The 18,614-nt window shown below is 45.3% G+C and overlaps 1 protein-coding gene across 2 annotated transcripts; it reads right to left on the bottom strand.

Annotated features, from left to right (window-relative positions):
* Positions 1 to 224: 224 nt before the first annotated feature.
* mylipb (myosin regulatory light chain interacting protein b) lies at positions 225 to 17,869 on the bottom strand. Of its 2 annotated transcripts, XR_010465698.1 has the most exons (6): positions 17,497 to 17,869; positions 16,728 to 16,925; positions 15,540 to 15,704; positions 8,661 to 9,057; positions 3,182 to 3,416; positions 225 to 3,126 (listed from the first exon to the last, which is right to left on the bottom strand). XR_010465698.1 is itself a non-coding variant. In XM_065027389.1 (5 exons), exons 1-5 carry the CDS (start codon positions 17,808 to 17,810, stop codon positions 3,234 to 3,236), a joined length of 1,257 nt encoding a protein of 418 aa, XP_064883461.1. In that variant the 5' UTR covers positions 17,811 to 17,869; the 3' UTR covers positions 225 to 3,233. The 2 variants fall into 2 exon arrangements, 1 of the variants encoding a protein (XP_064883461.1); XM_065027389.1 differs by having other exon boundaries at positions 225 to 3,416.
* Between the last annotated feature and the right edge of the window lie 745 nt (positions 17,870 to 18,614).

Raw genomic sequence — 18,614 nt, 5'->3', positions numbered from 1 at the left:
ACTTCAAGGGGTCTCTGAGCAAAATACACCTTTACAATTTCCCCCAAAATACACCTTTACAATTTCCCCCAGTCTCCCCTAATCATCGATGGAGGTTGTCACTCAGATATCTGTCTTTAGGTTATCAGTAACAGCATTGCTCAGTGCAAACACAACTCCTTTAGGATCTCTATGACATCTTGAGACTAGTTCACAACTGATAGAAAATGCTCACAAATGAAACATTAAGTTACAAAATAAATATTTTATTAATACTTGAAAATAAATATGAAATCTTGGTTTAAATTTCAACTCATTAAAACACAGCTTTAAATACAGAACAGAACCTTAACTACAGAAATCATTGATCAACAAATTGAAATCCAATGTTCAGGTACAGAGTGTAAATAGGAGCTTTGGTAGAGAATTCTTCTCCATTTAATTTAACCCTTATTTTACCAGTTAAGTTGACTGAGAACATTTTCTCATTTACAGCAACGACCTGGGGAATAGTTACAGGGGAGAGGATGTATGAGCCAATTGGCAGCTTATACATGATTAGGTGTCCATGATGGTATGAGGGCCAGATTGGGAATTTAGCCAGGACATCAGGGTTAACACCCCTACTCTTACTCTTGTAATAAGTGCCATGGGATCTTTAGTGACCACAGAGAGTCAGGACACCCGTTTAACGTCTCATCCGAAAGACAACACGCTACACAGGGCAATGTCCCCAAACACTGTCCTGGGTCATTGGGATATTTTTTTTTAGACCAGAGGAAAGGGAGCCTCCTACTGGCCCTCCAACACCACTTCCATTAGCATTCAGAGAAACCATGTTTAGATCTGAGCAAGCCAGCAGTGGGATGCAGGGTGGTATGAGAAGCAACAATGTGACTTCTGTAGACTGGTAACAGGCCTGGTATGGTACATTGTTTGAACTCGCTGCAGGCCAGAAGATAGATTGAGTAACTCATCTGTGTAAGACAGTGGGAACATCCATCCCAACAGACACCCTATATAGTGCACTACTTCATTACTATGGGCCCTGATAAAAAATAAAAAATAAAGACTATTTTCCTGGTCTGGTACACTCTTCTATGTAATGACGATTTCAACACTATGGTCAGAGACATCACATTTGTATACCATTTGTATATGGCAGAGATAAAGATATCAAAATACAATGGAGTGTAAAGTATACATATAATGAACAAAAAGCTTATTTCTCTCAAATTGTGCACTAATTTGTTTACATCCCCGGTAGTGAGCATTTCCCCTGTGCCAAGATAATCAAGAAGCTGGCATATCAAGAAGCTGATTAAACAGCACAATCATTACACAGGTGCACCTTGTGTTGGGGACAATAAAAGATTGTTCTAAAATGTGCAGTTGTCACACAACACAATACCACAGATGTCTCAAGTTGAGGGAGTGTGCAGTTGGCGTGCTGACTGCAGGAATGTCCACCAGAGCTGTTGCCAGAGAAATTAATGTTCAGAATGCTACTGTATGCAGTCATATAGCACCGCATACAGTAGCACACTACTACTACAACACCAATACTGCAGTACCACTACACTACTGGTATACTACCCCTAGTATATTCCTACTACAGTACTACCCCTGGTATACAACTACAGCACTACTACTGGTATACAACTACTACAGCACTACTACTGGTATACAACTACTACAGCACTACTACTGGTATACAACTACTACGGCACTACTACTGGTATACTAATACAGCACTACTACTGGTATACAACTACTACAGCACTACTACTGGTATACTACTACAGCACTACTACTGGTATACAACTACTACAGCACTACTACATCACTACTACTGATATACTACTACAGCACTACTACTGGTATACAACTACTACAGCACTACTACAGCACTACCCCTGGTATACAACTACAGCACTACCCCTGGTATACTACCCCTGGTATATCCCTACTGCAGCACTACACCTGGTATACAACTACTGCAGCACTACTACTGGTATACAACTACTGCAGCACTACTATTGGTATACTACTACTGGTATACAACTACTGCAGCACTACTACTGGTATACAACTATTGGTATACTGCTACAGTACTACAACTACTGCAGCACTACTACTGGTATACTACTACTGGTATACTATGCCTGATATACAACTACTGGTATACTATGCATGGTATACAACTACTGCAGCACTACTACTGGTATACAACTATTGGTATACTGCTATAGCACTACAACTACTGCAGCACTACTACTGGTATACAACTATTGGTATACTACTACAGCACTACAACTACTACAGCACTACCCCTGGAATACTATGCCTGGTATACAACTACTACATCACTACTACTGGTATACTATGCCTGGTATACAACTACTACAGCACTACTACTGGTATACAACTACTACAGGTATACTACTACAGCACTACTACTGGTATACTATGCCTGGTATACAACTACTACAGCACTACCCCTGGTATACTATGCCTGGTATACAACTACTACAGCACTACTACTGGTATACTACTACAGGTATACTACTACTGTACAGCACTACTACTGGTATACAACTACTACAGCACTATTACTGGTATACAACTACTACAGGTATACTACTACAGCACTACTACTGGTATACTATGCCTGGTATACAACTACTACAGCACTACTACTGGTATACTACTACAGGTATACTACTACTGTACAGCACTACTACTGGTATACAACTACTACAGCACTACTACTGGTATACAACTACTACAGCACTACTACTGGTATACTACTACAGCACTACCCCTGGTATTTATGGTTTGCACGTTGCTTCACAATATTGTTTTGAAGGTTTGTTTTAGGACCGATGCCCAACTGAACATTCTACTCAATGCATCCTCATTGGGGGCTGATGAATATTCAGTCTAAAGTTTATTACTGTGGCTTGAAAACACGATGACATTTCTAAAGGCGGCAAATAGCTAGTAGGAAAACCTTTTTTCATAATTTTGATGTCGCCGGATTAACTTTAGATGCAGTATAACGTTAGCCAGCTAGCTAAGATTGAGGGGAGACCTCCAGATTTTAGCTAGCTAACGTTAGCCAGCTAGCTAAGATTGAGGGGAGATCTCCAGATTTTTAGCTAGCTAACGTTAGCAATGATAGCTAAGATTGAGGGGAGACCTCCAGATTTTAGCTAGCTAACGTTAGCAATGATAGCTATTTGGAAGTAAATCTACGTGTGACAGATCTGGTCTGTGCTGGTGTAGAACTCTCTGGAGGAACAGAGGTGAGTGGCCAGGTCTCTGGGAATATTGAAGGGGGCAGCACTGCTCACTGCCAGGGACAGCAGGTTGGCACAGGTGGGCAGGTAGACGTGCTGGACATGGTCCACCTCTGACCGACACACCGGACACACCTGAAGGGGTGAGATCAAAAGATCAGTCCAGCAACATTAAACCTGTCCAGCAGGTGGTGCTGTTGACCAAACAATAAAACCAGCAGATATCTTGACTTACCACTCAGTATATCAGTAATGTTCAGAATAGTACTTTAATATCTAATATTAAACTGATATTTGAAAATAAAAGAAACCTTAACTTGACAACAAATGAGATATTGGCAAAACAAACTAACAGTTAAAACTAAGTAAATATAAATAAACATATCTAGTATTGGCACAATGAAGTCACAGTCAATATCTAATATCTAATAATATGCTAATCTAACATTAAAACACTGTATATATGTGACTTGTGCAGAATCAAACAGACTATTGTTAAAATACAGTCCTATAGATCTGGATGAATGAATCTATATAATCTTGGATTAATGGTGTCCACAGAGTAGCTGACAGTACTGGCATTTAACCTACGACCTACAGGCTACAGAAGGTTCCGGACAGCCAATAAACCATGGGAAGAAGGGTAACTATAGTTTCTGCAAACATTCCTCCCGGCTCCCATACTCCTCCTCACCAAACAGTTCACTTCATTTGCTTAAAAAGGGAAAAAACAGCACCAGCTCTTTTCACGAACTGCCAACCACCCTGACCTCTCTAAAAGTTTAACTTGGAACTCCAAAGTTCATTCAGCACAGTGGAAGATACTAGAACATGGCGTTATGGTGTAACAGGGACTGGTGTTTAGTGCTGCCACCCCTGGAACACATAAACCCCATGGAGGCTGCAGTTCAAACCCCGACTGAGTCACATTCCATTCTGTCCTTCTCCTCCATTTCAATCACTTCTTCACTGTATCTATCAATACAGACTACAAAATACATCAACAATTATATACTGTACACACACAACCAGTCAAAAGGTTTACAACACCTACTCATACAAGGGTTTTCTTTATTTTTTAAACTATTTTCTACATTATAGAATAATAGTGACTCCATCAAAACTATGAAATAACACATATGGAATCATGTAGTAACCAAAAAAAGTGTTAAATAAATCAAAATATATTTTATATTTGAGATTCTTCAACTATAAAAAATTATTCAAATACACCCTTTGACGACAGCCTTGCACACTCTTGGTATTCTCTCAGCCAGCTTCATGAGGTAGTCACCTGGAATGCATTTCAATTAACAGGTGTGCCTTCTTAAAAGTTCATTTGTGGAATTTCTTTCCTTCATAATGTGTTTGAGCCACTCAGTTGTGTTGTGACAAGGTAGGGGTGTATACAGAAGAGAGCCCTATTTGGTAAAAGACCAAGTCCATATTATGGCAAGAACGGCTCAAATAAGCAAAAAAAAACGACAGTCCATCATTACTTTAACCCTTGTGTAGTCTTAACATTCTGTATACTCACCTTGTCCTAAAGGTTAAAAAACGACAGTCCATCATTACTTTAACCCTTGTGTAGTCTTAACATTCTGTATACTCACCTTGTCCTAAAGGTTAAAAAACGACAGTCCATCATTACTTTAACCCTTGTGTAGTCTTAACATTCTGTATACTCACCTTGTCCTAAAGGTTAAAAAACGACAGTCCATCATTACTTTAACCCTTGTGTAGTCTTAACAGTCCATCATTACTTTAACCCTTGTGTAGTCTTAACATTCTGTATACTCACCTTGTCCTAAAGGTTAAAAACGACAGTCCATCATTACTTTAACCCTTGTGTAGTCTTAACATTCTGTATACTCACCTTGTCCTAAAGGTTAAAAACAGTCCATCATTACTTTAACCCTTGTGTAGTCTTAACATTCTGTATACTACCTTGTCCTAAAGGTTAAAAACGACAGTGGTATACAGAAGAGAGGCATCATTACCATCATTAAAAAACTTCCATCAACCCTTGTGTATTCTTAACATTCTGTATACTCACCTTGTCCTAAAGGTTAAAAAACGACAGTCCATCATTACTTTAACCCTTGTGTAGTCTTAACATTCTGTATACTCACCTTGTCCTAAAGGTTAAAAAACGACAGTCCATCATTACTTTAACCCTTGTGTATTCTTAACATTCTGTATACTCACCTTGTCCTAAAGGTTAAAAAACGACAGTCCATCATTACTTTAACCCTTGTGTAGTCTTAACATTCTGTATACTCACCTTGTCCTAAAGGTTAAAAACTCCATCATTACTTTAACCCTTGTGTAGTCTTAACATTCTGTATACTCACCTTGTCCTAAAGGTTAAAAAACGACAGTCCATCATTACTTTAACCCTTGTGTAGTCTTAACATTCTGTATACTCACCTTGTCCTAAAGGTTAAAAAATGACCCGCCTTCACTAAACCCCTAAAATGAAACAGCTTAATTGAATTTTAAACCCTAAATGTGTTTTGCTTGACAACCTGTCATTCATCACAAACTTTGTGAATATCTGTTTTTAAATATATACTTATGAGGAATTCAACTACAAAATACTAGTCTTCTCCCATTTTTTTAACCATTGACCCCACCCCCAAGGTGTAGAAACAACATTTACATTTACATTTAAGTCATTTAGCAGACACTCTTATCCAGAGCGACTTACAAATTGGTGCGTTCACCTTAAGACATCCAGTGGAACAGCCACTTTACAATAGTGCATCTAAATCTTTTAAGGGGGGGGGGTGAGAAGGATTACTTTATCCTATCCTAGGTATTCCTGAAAGAGGTGGGGTTTCAGGTGTCTCCGGAAGGTGGTGATTGACTCCGCTGTCCTGGCGTCGTGAGGGAGTTTGTTCCACCATTGGGGGGCCAGAGCAGCGAACAGTTTTGACTGGGCTGCGCGGGAACTGTACTTCCTCAGTGGTAGGGAGGCGAGCAGGCCAGAGGTGGATGAACGCAGTGCCCTTGTTTGGGTGTAGGGCCTGATCAGAGCCTGGAGGTACTGAGGTGCCATTCCCCTCACAGCTCCGTAGACAAGCACCATGGTCTTGTAGCGGATGCGAGCTTCAACTGGAAGCCAGTGGAGAGAGCGGAGGAGCGGGGTGACGTGAGAGAACTTGGGAAGGTTGAACACCAGACGGGCTGCGGCGTTCTGGATGAGTTGTAGGGGTTTAATGGCACAGGCAGGGAGCCCAGCCAACAGCGAGTTGCAGTAATCCAGACGGGAGATGACAAGTGCCTGGATTAGGACCTGCGCTGCTTCCTGTGTGAGGCAGGGTCGTACTCTGCGGATGTTGTAGAGCATGAACCTACAAGAACGGGCCACCGCCTTGATGTTAGTTGAGAACGACAGGGTGTTGTCCAGGATCACGCCAAGGTTCTTAGCGCAACAACAATAAAACAACAATAAATAAGAATAAAATAAGATAGATACAAAACAAAAACGTGAAGAACATAAATCAATCATCTCTAATTAGCACATGTAGGACAGTATGTAAGTGTGTGTGCCTGGACTTTGCAGGTGTATTTCTCACATGTGCAGCACATAGTATTTGTTAACTTGCCACAAGCACTGCAAAGGCTGCTGTGCGGGGGAGGCACTCCCTTTGAATGTGTGGGGTTACAAGTGCATTTTCCTCTCACATGTCTTGCAGGTCTTGACTCACGGTTCTCAAATCGTAGCATTCTTGAGAAAGTGTGAAAGACTTTCAATCATTGTGGCACAAAAAATAATAATATATATATATTTTTTAAACCATTTTTATTTTATTTTTTTAATCGCCCTTCCACTCTCTGCATCCCAGAGACTACATGTAGCCTCACCTCGGGACCTATACACACCCGCTAAGACTAGCAGCCCTATGTAGACACGCAGGTCAATCTGATCCATCCTTTTCCAGTTGTCTCCATATTTACGGAAATCCTCCAAATTTCTCATCTCCAAGATAATTTTTTCGACGGCTGGTGTGATGAACATGTAGAATGTTGAGGTGATGTCCTGGGTAACTGCATGTCTTGTGGGCCCTGGGGTCGTCCTTCTGACATGTTGACTGCATGTCTTGTGGGCCCTGGGGTCGTCCTTCTGACATGTTGACTCCATGTCTTGTGGGCCCTGGGGTCGTCCTTCTGACATGTTGACTGCATGTCTTGTGGGCCCTGGGGTCGTCCTTCTGACATGTTGTGCTGCCATCCTGCCCTGGTTGTCATATGGTGACAAGGACCATGTTATTTTGCTGTTCTTTGACAAAAATGTCTCTTTCAGCTTGGGGGTTCTCTTCTTCATCTGAAGATGATACATCGTGGCTCTGGGTTGTATTCTTCCCCATCTTCTTCTTCAGATTCCTGCTCCTCTTCTAAATCATTGTTCTCTAGTTCCTCCTGGACATCTGATAAAATCTGATATATGACCTGTTGGGCACTGAAACATGCACTCATGGCTTCAGCAAAGAGAGAGCTGGGGGACTACCTTTGTAGTCTCTGACTGCATTCCCCATTAGTTAACCATGCTTTTAAGAAATGTTTATTTGGTCTGAAATTGTTTGAATTTTGTCTGTGAACTTGCGTCATGTGTGGGGTCGTGGAGGGGAGATGCTGCAGATGCTGCAGTCCAAATCGGAGATTTTTGGTTCCAACCGCCGTGTCTTTGTGAGACGCAGAGTAGGTGAACGGATGATCTCCGCATGTGTGGTTCCCACCGTGAAGCATGGAGGAGGTGGTGTTATGGTGTTTTGCTGGTGACACTGTCTGTGATGTATTTAGAATTCAAGGCACACTTAACCAGCATGGATACCACAGCATTCTGGCGTGCGTTTAATGGGTCTATCATTTGTTTTTCGACAGGACAACGACCCAACACACCTCCAGGCTGTGTAAGGGCTATTTGACCAAGAAGAAGAGTGATGGAGTGCTGCATCAGTTGACCTGGCCTCCACAATCACACAACCTCAACCAAATTGAGATAGTTTGGGTTGAGTCAGACCGCAGAGTGAAGGAAAAGCAGCCAACAAGTGCTCAGCATGAGTGGGAACTGATTCAAGACTGTTGGAAAAGCATTCCAGGTTAAACTGGTTGAGAGAATACCAAGAGTGTACAAAGCTGTCATCAAGGCGAAGGGTGGCTATTTGAAGAATAAAATATTTTAATTTGTTTAATACTTTTTTGGTTACTCCATGATTCCATATGTGTTATTTCATAGTTTTGATGGCTTCACTCTTATGTAGAAAATAGTAAAAATAAACCCTTGAATGAGTAGGTGTTCTAAAACGTTTGACTGGTAGTGAGTGAGTGAGTATGTATATATATACTTATTTTAAACCATGGCGTTATGGTTACCTCTAGCTGGACGGCACAGTTGTGGCAGCACACCATGTGTCCACAGGGGCAGAAGGCAGCGTCCATCTCCTCTTCACAGCACAGCATACACAGCAGAGCATCCTGGAGCTGCTGCAGCTTCTCCTCCAGAACCCGGCTCCTCTGGCACCCCTCACAGCCTCCTTCCCCCACCCCAGGGGACCGCGACGGGCTCTGCTCGCCGGACACACAGTCCCCTGCCATGCCGGCGTTGTAGAGCGCCCTGCGGCAGTGGTCGTAGACCTCCTTGGAGGTGCGTCGGATGTCGAAGACATACTTCTTGCCCAGGTCGATGCTCTCGTTGAGGAAGAGAGACGCCAGGTGACCCTTGAAGTCACGGCTGTACTGCATCATCACGTCGTTCGTCACCGTGTCACACCTGAAGGACAAGTAACATCACAGTTATTGACCAAAAACACTCAAATCAATATTATAAAATGCTATTACACTGTGAAACTGGAGTGACTCCACACGTACACTAAAACTAAACTTAGCAGCAACTCATGGAAATGATCAGAAAATGTACAACATATACTGTGCTGCATATTATACATTTCTTACTCTACATTGGCTCACAGCAGAGATGTTTTTACAAGAGGAAAAAGTCACCCTGTGTGAGCATGTTGTTGGTGTGTAAGCCATGCTACATGCTACATGGTTGCTGACCTGTAGAAGGCATGTTGTTGGTATGTGAGCCATGCTACATGGTTGCTGACCTGTAGAAGGCATGTTGTTGGTGTGTAAGCCATGCTACATGGTTGCTGACCTGTAGAAGGCATGTTGTTGGTGTGTGAGCCATGCTACATGGTTGCTGACCTGTAGAAGGCATGTTGTTGGTGTGTAAGCCATGCTACATGCTACATGGTTGCTGACCTGTAGAAGGCATGTTGTTGGTATGTGAGCCATGCTACATGGTTGCTGACCTGTAGAAGGCATGTTGTTGGTGTGTAAGCCATGCTACATGCTACATGGTTGCTGACCTGTAGAAGGCATGTTGTTGGTATGTGAGCCATGCTACATGGTTGCTGACCTGTAGAAGGCATGTTGTTGGTATGTGAGCCATGCTACATGGTTGCTGACCTGTAGAAGGCATGTTGTTGGTGTGTGAGCCATGCTACATGGTTGCTGACCTGTAGAAGGCATGTTGTTGGTATGTGAGCCATGCTACATGGTTGCTGACCTGTAGAAGGCATGTTGTTGGTGTGTAAGCCATGCTACATGGTTGCTGACCTGTAGAAGGCATGTTGTTGGTGTGTAAGTCATGCTACATGCTACATGGTTGCTGACCTGTAGAAGGCATGTTGTTGGTATGTGAGCCATGCTACATGGTTGCTGACCTGTAGAAGGCATGTTGTTGGTGTGTAAGCCATGCTCCATGCTACATGGTTGCTGACCTGTAGAAGGCATGTTGTTGGTGTGTAAGCCATGCTACATGCTACATGGTTGCTGACCTGTAGATGGCATGTTGTTGGTGTGTAAGCCATGCTACATGTTACATGGTTGCTGACCTGTAGAAGGCATGTTGTTGGTGTGTAAGCCATGCTACATGCTACATGGTTGCTGACCTGTAGAAGGCATGTTGTTGGTATGTGAGCCATGCTACATGGTTGCTGACCTGTAGAAGGCATGTTGTTGGTATGTGATCCATGCTACATGGTTGCTGACCTGTAGAAGGCATGTTGTTGGTATGTGAGCCATGCTTCATGGTTGCTGACCTGTAGAAGGCATGTTGTTGGTATGTGAGCCATGCTACATGGTTGCTGACCTGTAGAAGGCATGTTGTTGGTGTGTGAGCCATGCTACATGGTTGCTGACCTGTAGAAGGCATGTTGTTGGTATGTGAGCCATGCTACATGGTTGCTGACCTGTAGAAGGCATGTTGTTGGTATGTGAGCCATGCTACATGCTACATGGTTGCTGACCTGTAGAAGGCATGTTGTTGGTGTGTAAGCCATGCTACATGGTTGCTGACCTATAGAAGGCATGTTGTTGGTATGTGAGCCATGCTACATGGTTGCTGACCTGTAGAAGGCATGTTGTTGGTATGTGAGCCATGATACATGGTTGCTGACCTGTAGAAGGCATGTTGTTGGTATGTGAGCCATGCTACATGGTTGCTGACCTATAGAAGGCATGTTGTTGGTGTGTAAGCCATGCTACATGGTTGCTGACCTATAGAAGGCATGTTGTTGGTATGTGAGCCATGTTACATGGTTGCTGACCTGTAGAAGGCATGTTGTTGGTATGTGAGCCATGCTACATAGTTGCTGACCTGTAGAAGGCATGTTGTTGGTATGTGAGCCATGCTACATGCTACATGGTTGCTGACCTGTAGAAGGCATGTTGTTGGTGTGTAAGCCATGCTACATGGTTGCTGACCTGTAGAAGGCATGTTGTTGGTATGTAAGCCATGCTACATGGTTGCTGACCTGTAGAAGGCATGTTGTTGGTATGTAAGCCATGCTACATGGTTGCTGACCTGTAGAAGGCAACTATTACACTCAACTGAACGACTTGATTAGTGTAGTGTTAGCTAGCTACATAGTTGTCTTTGCTGTCTTCGTATCCAAGATAATTGTGTAGTTTAGAGTGTGTAGTCTTAGAGTGATTATCTTAATTTACCGAGGTTAGCTAGCCAGCTATTTGTCGTCCTTAACGTAGGAGACACTGCTAGCTAGCCAACAGCTAGCCAACGTCTACCGAATAGAACTTCCTCACTCAACAACCCGGTCGCATTCGCTCCACAGGTAGTATCACATTTTCATTTCATTTCATTACAGTACAACGGTTTGATTTGTTTGATCGTAGCTAGCTACATAGCTAGCTACATAGCCGTCTTTGTATCAAAGATAATTGTGTAGTCTAGAGCGATTTTCTAGGTTAGCTAGCCAGCTATTGTCGTTCTTTTAACGCAACGTAACGTAATCAACACTGCTAGCTAGCCAGCTAGCCCCCGAATAGCAGCACTGTAGAAACTATCACACTCAACGGAACGACTTGATTAGTGTAGTGCCAACAACGCAGCCACTGCCAGCTAGCCTACAAAGTCAACAACGCAGCCACTGCCAGCTAGCCTACTTCAGCAGTACTGTATCATTTTAATCATTTTAGTCAATAAGATTCTTGCTACGTAAGCTTAACTTTCTGAACATTCGAGACGTGTAGTCCACTTGTCATTCCAATCTCCTTTGCATTAGCGTAGCCTCTTCTGTAGCCTGTCAACTATGTGTCTGTCTATCCCTGTTCTCTCCTCTCTGCACAGACCATACAAACGCTCCACACCGCGTGGCCACCCTAATCTGGTGGTCCCAGCGCGCACAACCCACGTGGAGTTCCAGGTCTCCGGTAGCCTCTGGAACTGCCGATCTGCGTCCAACAAGGCAGAGTTCATCTCAGCCTATGCCTCCCTCCAGTCCCTCGACTTCTTGGCACTGACGGAAACATGGATCACCACAGATAACACTGCTACTCCTACTGCTCTCTCTTCGTCCGCCCACGTGTTCTCGCACACCCCGAGAGCTTCTGGTCAGCGGGGTGGTGGCACCGGGATCCTCATCTCTCCCAAGTGGTCATTCTCTCTTTCTCCCCTTACCCATCTGTCTATCGCCTCCTTTGAATTCCATGCGGTCACAGTTACCAGCCCTTTCAAGCTTAACATCCTTATCATTTATCGCCCTCCAGGTTCCCTCGGAGAGTTCATCAATGAGCTTGATGCCTTGATAAGCTCCTTTCCTGAGGACGGCTCACCTCTCACAGTTCTGGGCGACTTTAACCTCCCCACGTCTACCTTTGACTCATTCCTCTCTGCCTCCTTCTTTCCACTCCTCTCCTCTTTTGACCTCACCCTCTCACCTTCCCCCTACTCACAAGGCAGGCAATACGCTCGACCTCATCTTTACTAGATGCTGTTCTTCCACTAACCTCACTGCAACTCCCCTCCAAGTCTCCGACCACTACCTTGTATCCTTTTCCCTCTCGCTCTCATCCAACACTTCCCACACTGCCCCTACTCGGATGGTATCGCACCGTCCCAACCTTCGCTCTCTCTCCCCCGCTACTCTCTCCTCTTCCATCCTATCATCTCTTCCCTCTGCTCAAACCTTCTCCAACCTATCTCCTGATTCTGCCTCCTCAACCCTCCTCTCCTCCCTTTCTGCATCCTTTGACTCTCTATGTCCCCTATCCTCCAGGCCGGCTCGGTCCTCCCCCCCGCTCCGTGGCTCGACGACTCATTGCGAGCTCACAGAACAGGGCTCCGGGCAGCCGAGCGGAAATGGAGGAAAACTCGCCTCCCTGCGGACCTGGCATCCTTTCACTCCCTCCTCTCTACATTTTCCTCTTCTGTCTCTGCTGCTAAAGCCACTTTCTACCACTCTAAATTCCAAGCATCTGCCTCTAACCCTAGGAAGCTCTTTGCCACCTTCTCCTCCCTCCTGAATCCTCCTCCCCCTCCCCCTCCTCCCTCTCTGCAGATGACTTCGTCAACCATTTTGAAAAGAAGGTCGACGACATCCGATCCTTGTTTGCTAAGTCAAACGACACCGCTGGTTCTGCTCACACTGCCCTACCCTGTGCTCTGACCTCTTTCTCCCCTCTCTCTCCAGATGAAATCTCGCGTCTTGTGACGGCCGGCCGCCCAACAACCTGCCCGCTTGACCCTATCCCCTCCTCTCTTCTCCAGACCATTTCCGGAGACCTTCTCCCTTACCTCACCTCGCTCATCAACTCATCCCTGACCGCTGGCTACGTCCCTTCAGTCTTCAAGAGAGCGAGAGTTGCACCCCTTCTGAAAAAACCTACACTCGATCCCTCCGATGTCAACAACTACAGACCAGTATCCCTTCTTTCTTTTCTCTCCAAAACTCTTGAACGTGCCGTCCTTGGCCAGCTCTCCCGCTATCTCTCTCAGAATGACCTTCTTGATCCAAATCAGTCAGGTTTCAAGACTAGTCATTCAACTGAGACTGCTCTTCTCTGTATCACGGAGGCGCTCCGCATTGCTAAAGCTAACTCTCTCTCCTCTGCTCTCATCCTTCTAGACCTATTGGCTGCCTTCGATACTGTGAACCATCAGATCCTCCTCTCCACCCTCTCCGAGTTGGGCATCTCCGGCGCGGCCCACGCTTGGATTGCGTCCTACCTGACAGGTCGCTCCTACCAGGTGGCGTGGCGAGAATCTGTCTCCTCACCACGCGCTCTCACCACTGGCGTCCCCCAGGGCTCTGTTCTAGGCCCTCTCCTATTCTCGCTATACACCAAGTCACTTGGCTCTGTCATAACCTCACATGGTTTCTCCTATCATTGCTATGCAGACGACACACAATTAATCTTCTCCTTTCCCCCTTCTGATGACCAGGTGGCGAATCGCATCTCTGCATGTCTGGCAGACATATCAGTGTGGATGACGGATCACCACCTCAAGCTGAACCTCGGCAAGACGGAGCTGCTCTTCCTCCCGGGAAGGACTGCCCGTTCCATGATCTCGCCATCACGGTTGACAACTCCATTGTGTCCTCCTCCCAGAGCGCTAAGAACCTTGGCGTGATCCTGGACAACACCCTGTCGTTCTCAACTAACATCAAGGCGGTGGCCCGTTCCTGTAGGTTCATGCTCTACAACATCCGCAGAGTACGACCCTGCCTCACACAGGAAGCGGCGCAGGTCCTAATCCAGGCACTTGTCATCTCCCGTCTGGATTACTGCAACTCGCTGTTGGCTGGGCTCCCTGCCTGGGCCATTAAACCCCTACAACTCATCCAGAACGCCGCAGCCCGTCTGGTGTTCAACCTTCCCAAGTTCTCTCACGTCACCCCGCTCCTCCGCTCTCTCCACTGGCTTCCAGTTGAAGCTCGCATCCGCTACAAGACCATGGTGCTTGCCTACGGAGCTGTGAGGGGAACGGCACCTCAGTACCTCCAGGCTCTGATCAGGCCCTACACCCAAACAAGGGCACTGCGTTCATCCACCTCTGGCCTGCTCGCCTCCCTACCACTGAGGAAGTACAGTTCCCGCGCAGCCCAGTCAAAACTGTTCGCTGCTCTGGCCCCCCAATGGTGGAACAAACTCCCTCACGACGCCAGGACAGCGGAGTCAATCACCACCTTCCGGAGACACCTGAAACCCCACCTCTTTCAGGAATACCTAGGATAGGATAAAGTAATCCTTCTCACCCCCCCTTACTAGATTTAGATGCACTATTGTAAAGTGGCTGTTCCACTGGATGTCTTAAGGTGAACGCACCAATTTGTAAGTCGCTCTGGATAAGAGCGTCTGCTAAATGACTTAAATGTAAATGACTTAAATGTTGTTGGTGTGTAAGCCATGCTACATGGTTGCTGACCTGTAGAAGGCATGTTGTTGGTGTGTAAGCCATGCTACATGGTTGCTGACCTGTAGAAGGCATGTTGTTGGTATGTAAGCCATGCTACATGGTTGCTGACCTGTAGAAGGCATGTTGTTGGTATGTGAGCCATGCTACATGCTACATGGTTGCTGACCTGTAGAAGGCATTTTGTTGGTGTGTAAGCCATGCTACATGCTACATGGTTGCTGACCTGTAGAAGGCATGTTGTTGGTGTGTGAGCCATGCTACATGGTTGCTGACCTATAGAAGGCATGTTGTTGGTATGTGAGCCCTGCTACATGGTTGCTGACCTGTAGAAGGCATGTTGTTGGTATGTGAGCCCTGCTACATGGTTGCTGACCTATAGAAGGCATGTTGTTGGTATGTGAGCCCTGCTACATGGTTGCTGACCTGTAGAAGGCATGTTGTTGGTGTGTAAGCCATGCTACATGCTACATGGTTGCTGACCTGTAGAAGGCATGTTGTTGGTGTGTAAGCCCTGCTACATGGTTGCTGACCTGTAGAAGGCGTGGGTCTCTGTGATGGCCCGGTACAGGCCGCTGGCAGCTCTGGTGCTTGTCATCTTAAACAGCAGGGCCACATCCTCACCACTGTCCTTAGTGATGGTCATGTACACATTCTTCCCTGACTGGGTGGCCATCTGGATGATGGGATAAATGATCCTAGAACAGAGGACAGAGAGTCATTGTAGGCTCTATATAACTTCATATCAAATGTCCAACAGCAGAGCATTGTCTTGTGTGTCTAGACCTGTAGATAGAACTACATAATCACATATTAAATGTGCCTAGACCTGTAGATAGAACTACATAGTAACGGTGTCTAGACCTGTAGATAGAACTACATAATCACATAGTAACAGTGTCTACGCTAACAGAAGCATGCTGAGTTTGTATAACACTGCACAGTAGAAAAAGACAGGCAGCCGACCTCAACTTTAGTTTTTTTGTTGTTGTTCAGTGCATCAACGAATAAAATGTTTTGCAAACAGCACTGTCAGGTTAGTTTAATACCTGTTGGTGGGGGTGAAGTCAGGTTAGTTTAATACCTGTTGGTGGGGGTGAAGTCAGGTTAGTTTAATACCTGTTGGTGGGGGTGAAGTCAGGTTAGTTTAATACCTGTTGGTGGGGGTGAAGTCAGGTTAGTTTAATACCTGTTGGTGGGGGTGAAGTCAGGTTAGTTTAATACCTGTTGGTGGGGGTGAAGTCAGGTTAGTTTAATACCTGTTGGTGGGGGTGAAGTCAGGTTAGTTTAATACCTGTTGGTGGGGGTGAAGTCAGGTTAGTGTAGTGAATATACCTGTTGATGGGGCTGAAGTCAGGTTAGTTTAATGAATATACCTGTTGGTGGGGGTGAAGTCAGGTTAGTTTAATACCTGTTGGTGGGGGTGAAGTCAGGTTAGTTTAATGAATATACCTGTTGATGGGGCTGAAGTCAGGTTAGTTTAATGAATATACCTGTTGGTGGGGGTGAAGTCAGGTTAGTTTAATACCTGTTGGTGGGGGTGAAGTCAGGTTAGTTTAATACCTGTTGGTGGGGCTGAAGTCAGGTTAGTTTAGTGAATATACCTGTTGGTGGGGGTGAAGTCAGGTTAGTTTAATACCTGTTGGTGGGGGTGAAGTCAGGTTAGTTTAGTGAATATACCTGTTGGTGGGGGTGAAGTCAGGTTAGTTTAATGAATATACCTGTTGGTGGGGGTGAAGTCCTCCTGACAGATAGATACCCCTTCAGGGCCGACCCCTATAGCCAGCCTCTGTCCCTCTGAGTCCCTGGCCCAGTGCCACTCCACCCCGTAGTTCTCCAGGGAGGACACCAGCTGTAGGGCCTGGTACTCTGCTGACGCCTGGCTCAGACCCTCTAGCTCGCGGTGCTTCTCCTGGATGCTGCAGACGGACACGGCAGGATGGGACAGAAGAGTAACGTTTTCTGCTGTTGTAATACTGTTCACTCACCAGGGGGGCCCACCCATAGAATTAAACATGTTTTCTACCTTCTATTTCAAATGCTGCCACCAAATGATCCCTGCTCGGTTTTCATTTTTTTGTCCCTCCATTGTTTTTTAAATGTATTATTTATATATTTAAAAAAAAAGATCTACAAAATAAAATGTACTAAAACTAAACTAAACACATGAGGAATGAGAACTGTACTTTAGTACCCGGTAGTGAATGTATATAGCTGCAGGGCTAGCTGAGTCAGCAGCCTAGTGTTTTAAGGACAGATGTTGTGAATCCCATTTATATGCTGATTTGGGAGTATTTAGGCTCCTCCCACATCAAGGCCATAACAGAAGACCAAACCATGGTTTAGTCAGCTATTCAGATGGCCTTCACACATCAAAAAGGTTCTATTTTTATCATCTTGTATCTATAGCAGTTCTACAAGTCAGCACAGAGAAGTACTTAGTAAGACATGGAATGCAGGTGGAGTCAAGTTACTCATTGCTTTGCTGACCTGTTGATGGTTGCCAGGTCAGGCTCCTGTCTGAAGATCTGGCTGGAGCAGTACTTGGCTGTGTTCTGGTTGTAGTCTCCGTACTCAGCCTGGGCTAGGAGTGCACACAGCTCCTTGGCCTGCTCAGCCTCCATCTGCAGGCTGCCACTGTCCAGCTCATCCTTAATGTGCAGGAAGAACATATGTCTGGAGGAGAGAGGGATGTGTAAAGGGTTATATGATGGACATGAGGAAGAACGAGAATACAACTTCACAAAACTGCAGTGATAATGGGGAAACGAATTCGATATTTTTGCCTCGTCAAAAGAGGACATTGCACTGAAAAGAGGAACGAAGATAATCCTCTTAGTGGGCCCTAAATCTAGGTTGAAGATACCCAGGTTAGAACAACGTAATAACTAGTATCACTGGTCCCTTTGTCTAGAATTCTTCCTCATTTATGCAAAGAGTTATGGGATATTAGAATCCTCTTGTCCTAAAAGAGGAAGAACAAGAATACAGCTTAACTGGTGATGGTAAACTAGCCCTCTGTGCCTCCTCAAAACAGGAAGTTGCACTGAATATAGGAATGAAGATAGCCTTCTTTATAAAATGACAGTTCTCTCATGCCTGCTATGAGCGCTTGACCTTTCTGTCCACAGGGTCAGCTATCCATCTTATTGCTCCAGTGAGGAATGTGGGCGGCAGAATTGCTGGTACAGGCTGGTCACGACCCCATACAGTCCCATGGGATAAACAGGAAGTCTGTTTAAACTTAACAAACTCAGTCTGTGCTTCACTCCAATGTATACTACTACGGTGTAACGGCACAGTGTCGGAGGTGTAACGGCACAGTGTCGGAGGTGTAACGGCACAGTGTCGGAGGTGTAACTGCAGTGTCGGCAGTGTCGGAGGTGTAACTGCAGTGTCGGAGGTGTAACTGCAGTGTCGGAGGTGTAACTGCAGTGTCGGAGGTGTAACTGCAGTGTCGGAGGTGTAACGGCACAGTGTTGGAGGTATAACGGCACAGTGTCGGAGGTGTAACGGCACAGTGTCGGAGGTGTAACTGCAGTGTCGGAGGTGTAACTGCAGTGTCGGAGGTGTAACTGCAGTGTCGGAGGTGTAACGGCACAGTGTCG

Source organism: Oncorhynchus nerka, linkage group LG14 (genome assembly GCF_034236695.1).
Source record: "Oncorhynchus nerka isolate Pitt River linkage group LG14, Oner_Uvic_2.0, whole genome shotgun sequence".
Classification (NCBI taxonomy): domain Eukaryota; kingdom Metazoa; phylum Chordata; class Actinopteri; order Salmoniformes; family Salmonidae; genus Oncorhynchus; species Oncorhynchus nerka.
This window is presented reverse-complemented; position numbering and strand designations above follow the sequence as displayed.